This window comes from Equus quagga, chromosome 17 (assembly GCF_021613505.1).
Source record: "Equus quagga isolate Etosha38 chromosome 17, UCLA_HA_Equagga_1.0, whole genome shotgun sequence".
Lineage (NCBI taxonomy): Eukaryota > Metazoa > Chordata > Mammalia > Perissodactyla > Equidae > Equus > Equus quagga.
In genome coordinates, this window is record NC_060283.1 from 29,258,804 (window position 1) to 29,274,997 (window position 16,194).

At 45.9% G+C, this 16,194-nt stretch overlaps 1 protein-coding gene across 9 annotated transcripts in view; it reads right to left on the bottom strand.

The window, feature by feature from the left end:
- Nucleotides 1-1,598: 1,598 nt before the first annotated feature.
- Nucleotides 1,599-16,194, bottom strand: part of CD44 (CD44 molecule (Indian blood group)) — an 84,114-nt gene continuing 69,518 nt past the window's right edge. For all 9 annotated transcript variants that reach the window (XM_046644457.1, XM_046644456.1, XM_046644454.1 and 6 more), the window contains 4 exons: nucleotides 14,054-14,107; nucleotides 10,357-10,428; nucleotides 8,079-8,157; nucleotides 1,599-1,940 (listed from right to left, as the gene is read on the bottom strand). In XM_046644457.1, the coding sequence (XP_046500413.1) occupies nucleotides 1,736-1,940; nucleotides 8,079-8,157; nucleotides 10,357-10,428; nucleotides 14,054-14,107 (410 nt within the window). In that variant the 3' untranslated portion in view covers nucleotides 1,599-1,735. The remainder of the gene's footprint in view (nucleotides 1,941-8,078; nucleotides 8,158-10,356; nucleotides 10,429-14,053; nucleotides 14,108-16,194) is intronic.

Below are 16,194 nucleotides of genomic sequence, written 5' to 3' on the forward strand. Positions count from 1 at the left end.
AGAGCAGAGGTTGGAAACCAATGCAGAAAGTGAGCACTTCTCCTTTAAATATATCCTTCAGAATCAACTCTTGTATAAGCCCAGCCCTGGTTTATGTGGCAGCTTTTTTTCCTTTTTCTTCTTCCTCTTTCTTTTATCTGAGAACATTGTCAGTTAAGCATATTAATTTAGGCAACAGATAACTTTTTATGGGAAGCAAAGGAAGGAGGTTGCATTTTATAGGATCCCTAACTTTGTATTTTGAACATCCTCTATTATAAGTAGCCTTGGAAGTTCCAGGACCAATGGGGCCTCTTGGACTTATGAACAGAGACCACAAAGGACTTTCCAAGTGGGGGATAAAGGCATTCTTCTCTTATTTGGACATAAACCTGCCTATCTGGTGAAAAGATTCCAACAGTAGGAAGCCCTGTAACCTTTGAGGGATTCCCCAGCACTTAACTTATCCTGAGTAGCGACCACATGAGGGACAGACAACTGGCTTGCTAAAGTATAAACAAAGACAGCCATAAAAATACCCAACCAGGATCTACATTCGTCCTGCCCCCTTTACCAACCTGTGCCAATCAGTTGACTACTGATTTTGCTTTGTTTCCTTTCCATCGGAGCCTCCTTTTACTACAAGAAGTCAAGAGGCACTTCCATATTGTTTGTGGACATCACTAATAGGGTCAGGATCTATGAGACGGGACCCCACAAATGGTAGGTCATGCAAAGGTAATGTGACTTTCACAGCCCTTCAGGGGAGAGAACAAGTGGCTATTAAAACTTAAAAGCAGCTGAAGCTCCTCCTTCACGATTCTGGTTCTAGGACAACAGGACAGAAAGCCTTTGGGGCCTCAGAAACAAAATAGTGCTGTCTTCCTTGATCTTCTAGGAGATTTGGTTGAGTGAGCCAGAGTCGGGGTTAGTGGCTCTAAGATGAAGACTTTCAAGGAGGACCATTCTCACATCTTCCTGATGAGCTGTTGGGCCCCAGACCTTACTGGCTAAGAGGCTGAAGGATCAGAGCACAAAGGGTTAAGGTGGAAGAAGTGCAGGAGTTTATAATCAGCTGAGACCCTTTTATGCCTCTGACAATGTAACAAAAAAAAATCATACTGATCAAAGGACCTCCAGGGTTTAATATTTCAAAAACACAGATAAATAGCTTACTGCAGATAAATAGCTTCACCCTTTTGGGTATCTCCCAGAAGCATTGGAAAAATTTCCAGGGGGTTCGTAGAAGGGGATGTGTAACCGGTACACCCCAATCTCCCAGCCCACTGGAAAGCAATGTCCAGGGATTGGGCTGCTGGAGGAGCAATACAGACCCATTCAAATTTCCTCCCAGGGACCAAGCCTTCTCAGCCCTGGAGAATGTCCTTAGCAGGTGGCTGTCATCTGGGTAGACAGGTGGAGAGAAGTTTGGGGGTCGGGAAGATGTATTTGTGGCTTTTGTTAAAAGCCATGGATAGAACACCCCAGGGGGTAAGAGGTTTCTAAGTGGGAACTGGAACCGTCGAATTCTTACCGATTATTAATTGGGCCCTCATTTCAGAAAGCAATGTTGTTGCTATAAATTGAACCTGACTTTAAAAAACAAAACACAAAAAACAAAAAGGAGTAGAAAATTTTATGTTAAAAAAAGATCCCGAATGAAGCAGTCAGTAGCACATCGCATCTGTGAAATATTCCAGCCCCCTGCGATTGCTCTCTCTGACTGTGGTTTCTTCCCAAGGTCAAGGTGCAGGGGCTACACCCCAATCTTCATGTCCACATTCTGCAGGTTCCGTGTCTCGTCGGCTGTCATAAACTGGTCTTGGGTCTCTGACGACTCCTTGTTCACCAAGTGCACCATCTCCTGAGACCTGCTGGCCTCTCCATTGAGCCCACTTGCCTTTCTGTCGTCCACAGCTCCATTGCCATTGTTGATCACCAGCTTCTTCTTCTGTCCACACCTAATAATGTAAAAAGTCACATGAGAAAGGGGTGCAACGACGCAATTGTCATTGTCATCGCCATCATCATCACTACGGTTTATGATGGTCTTAGTATGTTTCATCTCACTGACTCCAAACAATTGGCACTTCTCAAAGGGAGGTCCCTGGACCCAGCAGCAAAAGGCTCCCTTGTGAACTTGTTAGAAACGCAAATTCTCAGCCCCACTCTAGATGAACTGAATCAGAAAACTCTAGGACAGGGTCCAGCACCTGCGGTTTAACAAGCCCCCAAGGGGCTTCCGATGCACATTCGAGTTTGAGAATCAGTGGTCACAACTCTGGGAAGCCAGTGCTATTATAACCCCCCAGCACAGGTGAAGAAACTTGGGGGCTCAAAAAATTCAGTAACTTGCCCCTGATCCTCAGCTCGTAATAAAAGAATCAGGATTCACCCTCTGGTGTGTCCGACTCCCAAGTTGTGACGCTTCTTCCCCGTGCCCCGTCACGGGAACGTGTGCCTCACTTCAGCACATTAGCAGTTTCTCCAGTCATGGCTAAACCATCAGCACGACAACTATAAATCCCTCTGATCTGTGTATTCAAGAAAGTCTCATTACGTCCTCTCCCAGTCAAGACTTTGTTGGCCTTGTCAGAGTTGTTACTTCACGTTCTGAGAAGAATGAAACAATATTTTTCTGGAAGTCGAAGGCCATATTGATTTTTCCCTAACATTGGTTAACTTCCACCTAACTGTGGAGACAGGAGGTTTAACTAAGACAAGCTGTTCATTGTTACTTTAAGGTTGCTTAGTAGCATTAAGATTCAAATGCAGAAGAAGATTTCTATGAAAGACCATGACCTTGATCTTGTCCCTGGGTCACAGCACTGTCATAGTGTCGCCTCGCCCCACGCGGCCTGACGCAAAGTTTCCTCCTTCCTGCAACATGATCACTGCTACATGTCTAGAAGTCGGGTTATGCTTAACGGAAGCAAAAGGGCAGAGCCACACAGCTCCCAGCGGGGTGGGGAAGACCGGCGTGGGCCTCCTGAATGCCAGACACTTCGCATGTAATTTCACGTAAGCCTCACAACCCTGCCAGGCAGCTAGTATGCCCATCGCACAGCAGTGGAACTGGAGGTCCAGAGAGGTTTAACAACTTGCTTGAAGTCACACAGCTAGTAAGACAAACAGAGTCACATTCAAATCTAGGCCTTTATGACTGAAAGGCTGGGCTCTGCCCGGCTCTCTGCACGCTGCCAACCATCTGTGGATTGGGAAACAGCACGAAGTCGGAACTGTTCGCTTTGCTGCTGGATATTTGGAGTTGCAGAGACAAAGCCTCTATTATTCATGATCACGGGCCATTCCCTCTACGACTGCCAAGGCCATAAACTTTAATCTCTTGTTTGGGGAAAGAGAAATTATACCTCCTGAACAGGTGGCAGATCCTGTCTCCTGTGGCATCGTGCTTGATGAGGGGTGGAGGGAGGGATGCTTGAACCGTGGAGCAGAGCCGGGGGGCTGGGAATGTATATGGATGCAGTCCATATAGATAAGAGCAGGGGCTTGGAAGGTCTGGTTTTGAGACCTTACTGCTGTGTGACCTGGGGCAACTCACTCAACCGCTCTGAGCCTCAGTTCTCTTATCTGTAACATCAGGCTGTTAAGAGTACCAATTTCACAGGACTGTGGAAAGCTCTGGAAACAGAGCCTGGCACTGGACACACAAGTCTATTATTGTGATTATTTGTTGCTCTCAGGATGTGGGATGAGGAAATCAAGGCCTTGGATAAGGACTCAGAACAGTGTCTGGAACACAGTCAATGTTCGAGAAGCTCTGGCTGCAATTCCTTAACACAATGAGAGCCACAAGAAATTGGGGGGGGTTGCTTGTTTCTTCTGGCTGCCTCTATCTGCCCTGCTGTGTCTGCTATGAAGAGGACCTCAAGGCTGCAGGTGGAACTTCTCGTATCACGTCCGGTCCTCAGCTGTGTCTCAGCCGGTCTTCAGAGGGAAGGCGTCTTCCTAAAGTCACGCCCATCTTCTACCTAATGAGCGGTTTAGAAGTGGAATGAAATATTGTGGGAAAGTGATTTACAAGCGTAGAAACATGTCTGCGCACGGGGGCGAGGCGGGGCTTAGCGTCATCAGTCTGGACGAAGCTGATTTTGAAAGCGGAACACACTCGACCTGCGGGGGCTGGGTGGACCGCGCTTGGGCCTCGTCCTGCCCGTCTGTCTCTTTGGGTTTATGTGTCTCTGTTACCCGAGTTCTTTCGGGAGGGTAGGATGAGTCTCAGAAATAACTCAGTCCACTCTTTAGGGCTCCAGGCATCGAAGAAGTACTTTTGAAACACAAGTTCTAATTTTTTCATTCTTCTTAGTTACGGGAACTTTAAGAACACCATTAGAGCTGAGGGGACTTCAGAGGTCACCCAGCCTAAGCTCTTCATTCTGTAAACCGGAGACTGAGTCCAAGAAGGCAAGGCTAGCGACCGAAGGCACGCCGCTGGCTACGGCAGCACCTACACAGTACCGACAACTTCAATTCTCTGAGTCCTCGTCAGAGACCTCCACCCCACTGCATCTTGCCTTTACCTCCTTTCCCCTTCAACCTCAGGCCTTAGCTGAGCGTACAGTGACCACACAGTGTGGAAGGGGCCAGACTGGAGCCCGGCCGGGAGAAGGCGGGCCGGCTGGCTGGGTCTTAGAAAGCAGGTGACGTGTGTCTAGGGTGTGGAGGCTTTATCTGGAAAGACTTGGGGATGGGGGTAACTCAACAGCTGATCTTCTGCCTTTTCCAGCTGACAACCCTTAGAGATGTTTGGAGATTTATTTTGCACTGTGTTGTACGGTAGCCACTAGACACAGGTGACTATTTAAAATTAAATAAAATCAAAAACTCACTTCTTAAGTCAAAGTAGCCACATTTTTTCTTCTTCTCCCCAAAGCCCCCCAGTACATAGTTGTATATTCTAGGTGTAGGTCCTTCCAGCTGTGGCATGTGGGACGCCGTCTCGTGAGCAGTGCCATGTCCGCGCCCAGGATCCGAACCAGCAAAAGCCTGGGCCACCAAAGGGGAGCGCGCGAACTTAACCACTCGGCCACGGGGCAGCCCCCAAAGTAGCCATAGTTTGAGTGCAAAGTAGCCACAGTGGTTAGTGGCTGTGTATTAGCGCAGACGTAGAACATTTCCAGCATTGCAGAAAGTTCTGCTGGACGGCTCTGTTGTAGCCGGCAGAAGGAGGTCGGTAAGCATAGATTACGGTGAGCCAGCCTGCAGCTTAAGAACAGGAAGACATTTCTAAATCCCGGAGCTTGACAGAGGGGACAACCAAGTGGAGGGTGGATGACTGCCTGCCTGGGTTTACAGGAAAGACGATTACTCCCACGAGAGAGAAAGCTGGGGAACGTCTTTTCTGCGCAATCCATGTAGAAACATCTTCAATCATCCCTGTTTTTTGAAGCCTTCTCTGGTCAGGTCCTCACATTTTTTCTCCTCTTCATCACACAAATCAAATAAAATCTTTAACGGAAAGGCACCTAGCTTCTTCTCTTGGGCCTCATCCAATATCTACCAACACAACGGACTCCTAAAATAACTGTTTGCCCTTAAGGAGGGTGAATAAAGTACGATTTCCGTTGGGAAGCTGCAATTCAAGGACTCTGGTTATATGAAGAACAGCAAGGAAAGATGATGCGAGTTACGAGAGAAACGGGAAAAGCGCAAGAAATAACAGGACCCCCAAATCAGCATCTCTAAGATGAGATGACTCACAGATCACTTCGTCATGGAAGCCCCTGGTCCACCCTTGAACCTCAACTTCAGCCACAAATGCTCTTCCATTTTTATCTTTTAATCATAATTCACATAATAGTGCCTGGCACAGAGTATGTGCTCAATAAATACTAGCTGACTCAAATTCAATAAGCCAAGACTGCCACTACCTCTCAAGATTCTCTTAGAGAAGGGATGGTCCTTGTCGTTTTTAATCTTCTCTTCCTCCTCGTCAGTGCCAACAGTCATAGCAGCCACTCAGAAGATGTTTACCGAGTAAACGAAGGCCTGTCATAGGTCCCTATTTTCAACCAAACTTTCTTGGACGAAAATAGGATTCTGTATCTCTCTAAAATGTAACGCTCAAAGCAGAAAGGCCCCAGCCTTTTAAGAGGATTAGAAATGGGCTGGCGGCTTTAGCGACACAGCACACATTAAGGGGCCTGCACAGTCACTGGGCTACGTGGCAAGTCTGTTTGCGACAATCACATCAGGACATGGTGACTCATGGCGTCCCGTCAGCTGCTCTCCCGGTGGGAGACTGGCTGTGCTGGATCCCGTGTGGCCCTGTCTGCCTGTTGCCGGGGTGACTTGTTGCTGGTCTCGGGACAAGGGGGAGGGCAGCAGTGGGGCCCGTTTTTGCTGCTGACATGCTAGGGAGGAACACGTGAGCTAACTAGCCACGCTGCACGGACTCCAGCTGCATCCTCCTGGGGATAGCTGAGCGGCTTCTCCAAGGTCCCCCACGTCAACGGCACTGGGGCCAACGTTTCTATGGCGACTTATGCAAAACTTATGGACTGTGTATGTGAGCAGCAGTGGTGTGTTCTAGGGCCTGGAACAAAAGGACTGATTCCCAACAATAGGAAATTCATATTTAATTGAGCAGAAGTAATCTAAGAGAAAACAAGGAGGCTGAGGGAAAGTGTAGACTCTTTGTAAGGGTTCCCTCGAGACACACCATTTAAACCCAGCTAAACCCATCCCTTCCCATTTGCTCATGACAGACTTCCAGGAGGCCTTTCAGACTTCTTTTCCTGGTTTTTGTTCCTTATACAATCGGCTATGATGACTAATTTTTTTTTCTAATGCCCTCCAAGATACAGATAGCAGCACAGCTATCTGACTGTACTGGAGTCTCTTCATTAACCTGTCCCGGTGTAAACGGCATCGTTTGATCCTCCGATCAGCACAGAGACAGCATGGGCTGCGCGCAGCAGTGCGATTCGCTGTTTGCTGCTTTCCAAAAGCCGACCAGAAAGAAACTATAATCTTCTCCAGGTCCTCTCCCAAACCGAGGGCCTTTTCCAGCCTGTTAGGCGATCTCGTGAGACAATAAAGGTGGCCCCACTTGGAAATACATTTCTTTTACCTTATAAGAAGAAATCTGAAGGGACATTTATGAAAGGTTTAATGTTACTCCACATCTGCTCAGAGAAGAACAGTGCATGTTGAAAACACCTGGAGCAGGAAATTTAGACAGACTTTTGGAGCACCCCGGCAAAGTGTGCTTCCTCTGTTGCTAGAATTACTCGTTTCCTTCACCTGGCTTTCGGTAGTGGTGTTTCTGGAGGCTGTCACAGCTCAACTAGGTATAGCCATCATTTCAATAACTTCCAGGCTTTGGTTGAGGGAGGCAGGGACACGAAAATAGCCCACACGCAGATGTCGGGAGTTGACTGTCTATTCAGACTTTCCTAAGGAAAGTTCATCGTTTCATGGATCTCACTGTCAGGCAGCTCTTCCTACGTCCTAACCTGAATCCTTTCAACTGCAGCTTCCAGAAAATAGAAAATAGTGTCATTACAAAAAGCAAACAACGAGCAGACACACAAACCCAATGCTTGCTTTAGGTAAGGGTTCTAGAAGGTTCCACGGGCCTTAGGCTAAAGAGGATGACCAATCCTTGAATCTTTATGCCGTGTTTTTCTGCATTGTGAACGCACTTAGTAAGTATTTGTTTAATGAATCAATGACTGAGCGTATACTTTTATGCCTTCCCGGTGAGATGGTTCATAACTTTCATCAGATAGGGTCTCCGTGGGTTTAATCCCAAAGATATTAGGAATCACAAAAGATTCAACCACTATTTAAAAGCAGTGATCCAAACAGTCACAGTATCTCCTTCGTGTAAAGAACACGCCAGAGCAGGGCTTGCTGCACTCTACTGTGCACACGAATCTCTGGGATCGTGTCAAAGCACAGGCTGGGACACAGGACAGCTGGGGCAGGGCCTGCGACTCCGCATGGCTAACTAGCTCCCAGAGTGCCGACGCTGCTGGTTCCAGGGGCTGCACTCTGAGTAGCAAGGACACAGAGACTAAGTTTAACCCATGCTCTTTCGAAGTCGAAGGTCCCGAGGTTCGTCGACTTCTTACCTTCTTCGACTGTTGACAGCAATGCAAACTGCGAGAATCAGAGCCAGGGCCAGGAGGGACGCCAAGATGATCAGCCATTCTGGCGTGAGGGAAGAGACCAAAAGACACCATGAGCTCGGGAAAGACACTTTGTTAAAGCAAAAATGCGCTCTATAAATTGGCCTGGTCCAAGCAAGAGCCACAGTCAGCACCACAATGAGTCTGACCAAATGGCCGGCCAACAGGCAGATCACACTGGAAGAAAGACTTTGCTACAGGTGTTAGTCCAACAGGCCTCTTGTTTTAATCTCTTATCATCAGTCAGGATTTTCAAGTCCCTCCAGAAGGAACAGGTTTCCAAAAAAGTATAGAATAACCTGTTGAACTTGTGGATGCCTTTGGTGCAATATTATTAAACAGACTAAAGGAAATTTATGCTTCCCTTGAAGGAACATTCCTTTTCTGTATAAGAGTATCCACCTTACGTTTTATTAAGAAACAAAAATGGAGGCCACATACAAGAAGGTGTGAAAAAGGACACTCCTGTGGGGGGGCTGAACCTGATGCACATTCTCTGGGGAGTCATTTGGCAAAATTTGTCAAAAGCCCTCAAAATGTTCATGCCTTCGGTCCAGCAGTTAGACTTCTAGGAATTACGACCTGAGAATCTGCTATGAAGATGTTCACTGCTGTACTGTCTAGAATAGTAAAATTGAAAACAACCTAATATCCAATAGTAAGGGATTGGTTAAATAAATCAGGGCATATTCATTGCATTGTGTACTACGATACAGGGAAGGACATTTAACGACATTGGAACCAGTTGGGAATGGTAGTTTACTAAACAGCATGGATGGTATAATTACATTTTTGTATATAAATGACACTGACAAATGATAGGAAGGGCATATATAAAAACAGTAACACTGGTATTTCTGGATGGTGAGTTAGATAATAAGCAATTTATATTCTTGCCCTTTTGTTTAGCTGTATTTTCTAAAGTGTCTCCAAAAATCATAGGTCATTTGTGGACTGCTAAAAGGTTGTATTACGTGTTTTAAAATCAAGCTTTAATAGGATCAAAATATGACTTGACAACATAAATAAAGTCTCTTGCCTAATTTCTCTTGCCAAGTGGGCGGTAAATGTGTGCGATAAGTGAGAGTTTGAGACACAAGGAAGATGGGGAGTCCTTCATTGCCCACTCCTCTTTGGGAGCCTCGGTTTCCTCCGATTTCCTGCTCAGTATCCTGCCTCTGCCCAACCTTTACCTCGTTAGGCTAGTTGGCGGACGGAGGAAGAGTCCGGAGGTGAGGGGGCCGCCACGAGGGTATCATTTCTGTTCTTTCTCCTGGACTCCAGCCCTGAAATGCCTCACATTCATTCTCACTGGAGCTGGGCAGGATCCTACTTCCTGCTTATAGCTATTTGCCTCTCACCCACCCGCTCCTCCCTGGCAGCCCCCTTCCTCTCTCCTTGTGCCCATGCTCTGCCTTCAGCTGCGCTCAGGCAAGCTGGGGCAAGGGGGCGAGGTCGCACGACGTTCTTCCCTCTCCCAAAGGGAGGCTCAGTTTGAGACCTCTGCAGGGGGAAGAGTTGAAAGGGTAATTTATAACCCTAGGAAAACCCTTCTTTTTTTTTTGTAATCCCCTTTTACAAATGCTCAATTTTGAGCCTAAGTCAAATAAAGAATTTGCCTCAAATGCCTTAAATCTTGATGCTCAGGAGAGCCAGGTGCCTCAGCACTCGCATGCACATGTGACAATTTCTGAAACTTCCTTCTGTCTGGATCAGCGAAGACTGTCCCTTGAGAAAAAGTAGTTTGGGGACCAGAAGAATGTTTTCACTCCACCCAACACACATGGCCCCCGCATGCCCTCACTATCTACAATGTGAGAGGAAAGTTACAGACTGCACCCCAAACCCAGAAACGAAGGGGAAACTGGACTGCGATAGGAAGAACCTGGGTGTGACATGGCGTCCCCTGTGCCATCACTCGTCTGGGAAGGAAGCTGCAGCAACTAACATGGCACTGCTCTGGGACAGGCCAGGGACAGGTCTGACTGTGAGCTCAGCCAGTCTATGGGACCGAGGGAAAAAAAGTTCCATCCTTTCCTACCCAGAGGCTGTAGTGCTCTCACTCATCCTTTAGCTTGCAGAGAGGAGCCAATCAGATCCAAGGGTTGGAGACTTAGGAGAAAGTGCTTTTGAACCGGTCTCTTCTTCCTTTCTGGGACATTCAGAGAAATCTGGTCTGGCGTCTTTTTTTTTTTTTTTTGCTTCACATCTTAAAACTCACCTGGAATTTGAGGTCTCCGTATAGGACCCGAGGTTGTGCTTGCCCCACCTTCTTGACTCCCAGTCGAGTGTCCTAAGGGAAAAACAACATCTCTCAACTGAAGCCTGGAACGCGTGACCACCAGTTCCTCACAGAGCAGCCCACGGGGGCAGCCTCGACGGCCGGCATCGCCGTGGAGCTATTCACAGACCCAAGCCACAGGCGGTCACAACGTGTTACACCAAAGACATCGCTCCGGAAGAGTCCGGTCTGATTCAGGCTAGGGTTTGGAAACGTTATTTTTCATCAAGAACATGAGGACTCTCCCCAGCAGGGTCGTCCAGTGTGTAAGACCTTGGGCTCTAGAGCAGGACAGCCCTGGACTCAAGTCCCACCTCTGCCTCTTGCCGGCAATGTGCACGGGCTCAAGTCACCCCTCCCAGGCTCAGTGTTCTCGCTCGTCAAATGGGGTAATAATAGAATCCACTTCATCATAATTTGACGGAGGTTTAAAGAAGCACGCAATCATGGTAACTGCGTGTAGTTGTTATGCTCTACTCTTAATTCAGGATCTCGCTACTCAAAGTGTGGTCCCTGGACCAGCAGCGTAGGCAACACGTGGGAGCTTGGTAGGAATACAGATTCTCAGTGCTCGCCGCAAGCCTACTGCATCAGAATCTTCATTTATCAAGATCTCTAGGAGACTGATACGCTCCAGAAAGTCCAAAGCAAGTCTAAAAATCACATCCAATATCATCTTAGAAGTGAACATAAATATTACAAAATAAAGACTTGGGGGCCATGGCCCTTTCTATGAAAAATCATCTTACTAGAGTCCCTGCTAATATATTACTGAAACACGCCTTGTTTTTAGAAGGCTGAACACTTTCTACTGCCACAAAACAAAATAAGGAAACAAACAAAGAGTCTCAAACTGGAAGGAAGCATCAAAAGACAGAGACTCCACCAATTAGAACAGGAGGTTCACTGAAAGGAGGGAGGTGTCACGTTTTAAAACAAGCTTCTAAGAAATCTAGAGAAGAGACTCACCCAAATGAAAGCTTTGGTTTTTGTGTTTTTTATGCTTCTTCCACTGCTTCAAAACAAAATTTGAAAATTCCCACTAATAGGAACTCTTTTTTCCCTACCAAATGGGAATCCACTGCAGAATCCGGAAGGCCTCCAAGGGAAGAAAAAACCCAGGGACGTCTTTTGGGCCAACCAATGGATGAAGATGCCTGGGCCTTAAGCGAAAAGCTTTCCTCGGAGAGTCGAACTGTGGACTGTGCATAGTGGACACTGAAATCTTGATTATGGTCGTTATTTTGATAGGATGGATCCTGTTCACGCAATTTGATGTTTTTTTTAAAACTCAGAATGGAGCAAGACAAATTCTTACCAGATATCCTGACATTTCAACATACCTCATGCCATTTTGACAGTGGTTTTTCACTTTACAAACTTCAGAAGGAGTCTATGGCGCTTTTTCTAGCTGCCTCCCAGAGTCCTTGGTCATGGGCAGGTGTTCACCTGCACAGGTCATGGGATACTGGCCATCTAAACTGGAAGTCTTTGGCTTCGAAAACCACCTGAGAGTACAGTCATTCTCGCTAGTCTTTCTCTGACTCAGAGCAGCCTTTGATATTTGAAAGGGAGGTCATTAATGGATCATCTCTTTATTGTGATTTTCAAAAAAAGCCCTCCCAGCAAGGAAAGATCTGGGTGTGTGTAACCAGATGAAAACTCCTGTTTGAACAATAGACACCTGCACAGGAGTCAAACAAAAGAGACCGCTCCTGCCCACCTGATTCTCACTTCAAGTGAAAGGCGAGGAACATGGACGAGACGCAGCAGGCCCCATCTTGCGCCCTAGAAGTCTGCAAATCTAGCCAGGGTAGGGCTGGCCAGGAAAGCAAGTGCTACAAAGAGGGACACTTGACCCTGCAGTTAGGGGATGAGGTCCAATCTGAAAGGTGTGCATGGAGACAATTCAGTTGGCTTCAACTGTGAGAAAAACAGTCTCGGACAGTGCTTCTCAAACTTCAGTGTGTAAACAAGCCACCTCGTGAAAGGGGAAGAGGGTTGGTGAAAATGCAGATCTTGATTCAGGAGGTCTGAACGGCTGGGTCCTCTGCATTTCCAACCAGCTCCCAGAGGATGTCGCTGCTGCTGGTCCAGGGACCACACTCGGAGTAGCTGAGGTCTCCTGATTTTAGACAGCATTGCCTTTTAGTAACAATTCCCTAGCTTTTCCAAAATACTTTCATATTCCTGATACCTCATGTTCTTCACAAGAACTCCAGGAGGTACCTGAGTCCGGTGTTCTGATCTCCTTTTTACTAGCAAGGAAACTGAGGCTGGGAAAGGTTAAACGCCCCACCCAGGCCCCTCGAGAGCCTGTGACTTCTGTCTTTATTTTAGAAGCATTTCTAATGAGCCCCCACACCCCGGGGCTCTTCCCTAAAAGGTTATGACTGAAGCTACCTTGTAAATACCCATCTTTATATTTGCTTTGTGTGTGAAGCGTTAAGCCTGGAGGCAACCCCGGCCCTGACTGAGGGCAGGAAGAGGAGGACAGCAGTTCACGCTGATCACCTGGCTTGCCTGGGGGCCCGGACCGACAATGCCTGGGGCGGCCGTGGCAATACCAGGCGGTCTAGACAGTTCCGGAGTTGGCAGGCCCTTTCAGTAGCCCCGGGATCAGGGGCACACGGAAACCTGCCTCAAGTCAAACTTTTGCTGCCTGGAGCTATGTTTCCAGGAGTGTGATCCAGTCACAGCAAGCAGGAACCCATTTAATAACGCATGCCTGGCAGGAATTCTGGTCATCACAGACGGCTTGCTCCAGGTCACGCTTACAAGAGGCAATTTGAGACCCCCAGGCTCAAAACCTGGCTTCACCACCCAACTCATTAGTCCTGTCAACTCAGCCAAGTTACTTAGCCTCTCTGAGCCTTAGTTTCCTCATCTGTAATATGGGAATAATAACAGTACTGCAGGATCATAGGGTGATTAAATGAGATAATAATAAATGAAAACCGGGGAATGGCTGATATCTGTTGACGTGCAGAAACGGCAGTTTCATAGGGTCCAACCTAGTACACGTAAAGTGTTTAGAACAATGCCACTGATGCGCAGTAAATTCTCAATAAATGCTGGCTATTCTGCCATGTGCTGGGGGTAAGCGAAATGCTTTACATGTATTCTGCCATTTAGACTTTAAAACAATGCCCGGTGAAAATTACTATTATTTCAATTTTATTGGTTAGGAAATGGAGTCTCAGATCCTTTAAGCAATGTCCCCATTTAGTATGTGAAGTTGCTGGGATCAAATCCAAGCCATTCTTACTCAAAAACCCATGATCTTAACCACTCTGTTAGTGCCATGTTGAGACCCTGCTTGAATCTTGCTGATCTTCTCATATGAAAGAATTTTCTCCAAAGCAGGAGATTCTCAAAGGATAGTCTAGGTCCCAGCAGCATGAGCATCACCAGGGAACTTGGGAGAAACACAAATGGTCAGGCTCCACCCCAGACCTACCGCATCAGAACTTTACGGACAGGGCCCAGCAATATGATGTCGTAAGCCCTCTGTGTGACTGTGAGGCATGCTAAGAAAGTTGGAGAACCACTTTTGTAGAGACAGACTCATACTTCACTAATAACCAGCAGGTTCTATGATGATGACAGTAAGTGACTAAAAGAAGCGCAAACTCACCACTTGTTTCAGATCCGTGGGTGGTCTGGGCCCTCCCGCCAGAGGCTTGGTCTTCTGTAAGGAGAATCGGGGAAGGTTTAGTGCGGTGTGCTCTGGTTACACTGTCATCTGCATGTCCCCATGTTTGCATTCTCATATAGCCCATCACAACATTTAGTCTTTTCAAGGTAGCCGGAAAACAATGGCAAAAGAGCCTTGAATGGGTCCATGATATTAATTAGTGGTCATCACTTAATCCCCTGAGGAGTGGGCTAGAGTTTTAATCAAAATTTAGGAAACTGAGAAAGCACAGACCATCGAGGATGACCATAGGAAGCGTGGCTTTGGTAGAAATCCAATACTGTAACACTCTAAGAAAAATATTACGATGTCTTCACAGGTCTGAGGTTGAGACTTGAAGTGTCTTTAAAATAAGGACTATAAGCTTTGGATGATGACAAATGTGATCATAAGGAATGGGTATACTCTGAGGCGTTGGTCACGAGACATTGAAAGAGATTTCTCTGAAGCAGGAAATAGAAAAAGGTTTGGGTGTACAGTAAGAGATCTTGTGGTTGAATTATGTAAAGATTCAAAGAGAAAAGTCAACCGCTTATTTAGAGAAAAAGAACCTGAAAATAAGTGAAAAAGAAACGGGGAGATGATAGCTAACATGAGTAATGTATATCTGGCTACTAAAAAATATTTCAAATAATATTATTTTTCAAAAATTAGATCTGTATTTTCAATCATCTCAAACCTACATCACCACAAAGCTTTAGATTGAGACAAGTTCATGAACTGCTAAAATCTGGATTCACAGGTCAAATCTTGGATTTAGCATACGAAAACTCCCACTTTTCTCCCTTTTCCCCACACATTTTCCAAAACTATACTGGAATCTTAAAACAGAACAGAACAACGGTCTCATCAAATGGCTCTACTCCCCCACTATGAAAGTACCTATAAAAATATACGGTAATCTGATCATCAGCATGTCCTCCATTAGAGAAGGTGACCTGTAATCTCTCATGGAATTGTATCGAGGAGACAGATTGCTTTGTTCCTTGGCTGATGGTTAGAATAACTGAAAACAGCATTTGCTGAAATGCCAGCGTAAACACCACCATCACCACAATTCCGAATGTTTTAGTTCCTGATGTTAAGCATAAAGACTGAGAAAAACGTATGGGAAGAAATGAGCCTTATCTGAGTGTTTCGGAAGAAAACCAAGGATGACAGTTGGATCACTTACTAACCACCTAATTCATAAAGAACCACGGAAAACCTGTACCGTCATGGAATGCAGAAGGAATCAGCATGTGTGAATATAAATTTTATAGAAAGCATTTTATTTACTAACAAATAGGATATGTAATCCTTCTAGGCTACTATGACTACTAAAATTGCCATTTAAAATTTAAATTCATTAGGTTGCATAAGAGGCCTTTTTTGCCCAGAGAAACTAGGCAGTGCTCTAAGGTTCATTTCTCCAGAAGAATATCAACAATGCTACTTGGAATTTTTAATAACTGAGGGCAAGACCAGGCTGAATAAAGAACCAGAGGGTGTAAGGGGCTTTGTCTTGCCAATACTATGAAGTTAATATTTTTTAAAACTGTTTTCCTGGAAGCCCAGGGGTGGACAGCCCAGAGGAAAGAGGTCAAGCCTGTGGCATTCTGGGTCTTCTGTGCCCACATCATCAGAGCACCACCACTGGCATCTGTTTTATATATTGGGGTTTCAGAAGACTTATTCTTCTCTTTTTTGTGGGGAGATGGAGTAAAAGGACTTCTGCTACAAAAATATATATATTTAAAATCACTAATCTTTAATATGCCTTCGTAGTTGAGTGTAAGAAGCACTTGGGTTTCTTAGCCAGAGTAGTTATTTTCCAGTTCCCTTTTCTTCAGTGTTAGTTTCTTAATGCAAATGGAGAAACAAACAAAAACAGAAGTAGGGAGGATTGCTTATTTGAGAAAAAAGTCTCATTCTCGGTCCACGTCCAACTTAATTGAATAAATCATCTTCAGTCATCTGTTTGCCATTGCAACAAGAGAAATGGTGAATGGCCTATTCATTAATAGTAGATTAAATCATAAAGTTTTAAGTGTGCATCATAACTAGAAAAGGTTTATCCACAAGCCCTTCACCGAAAAGTA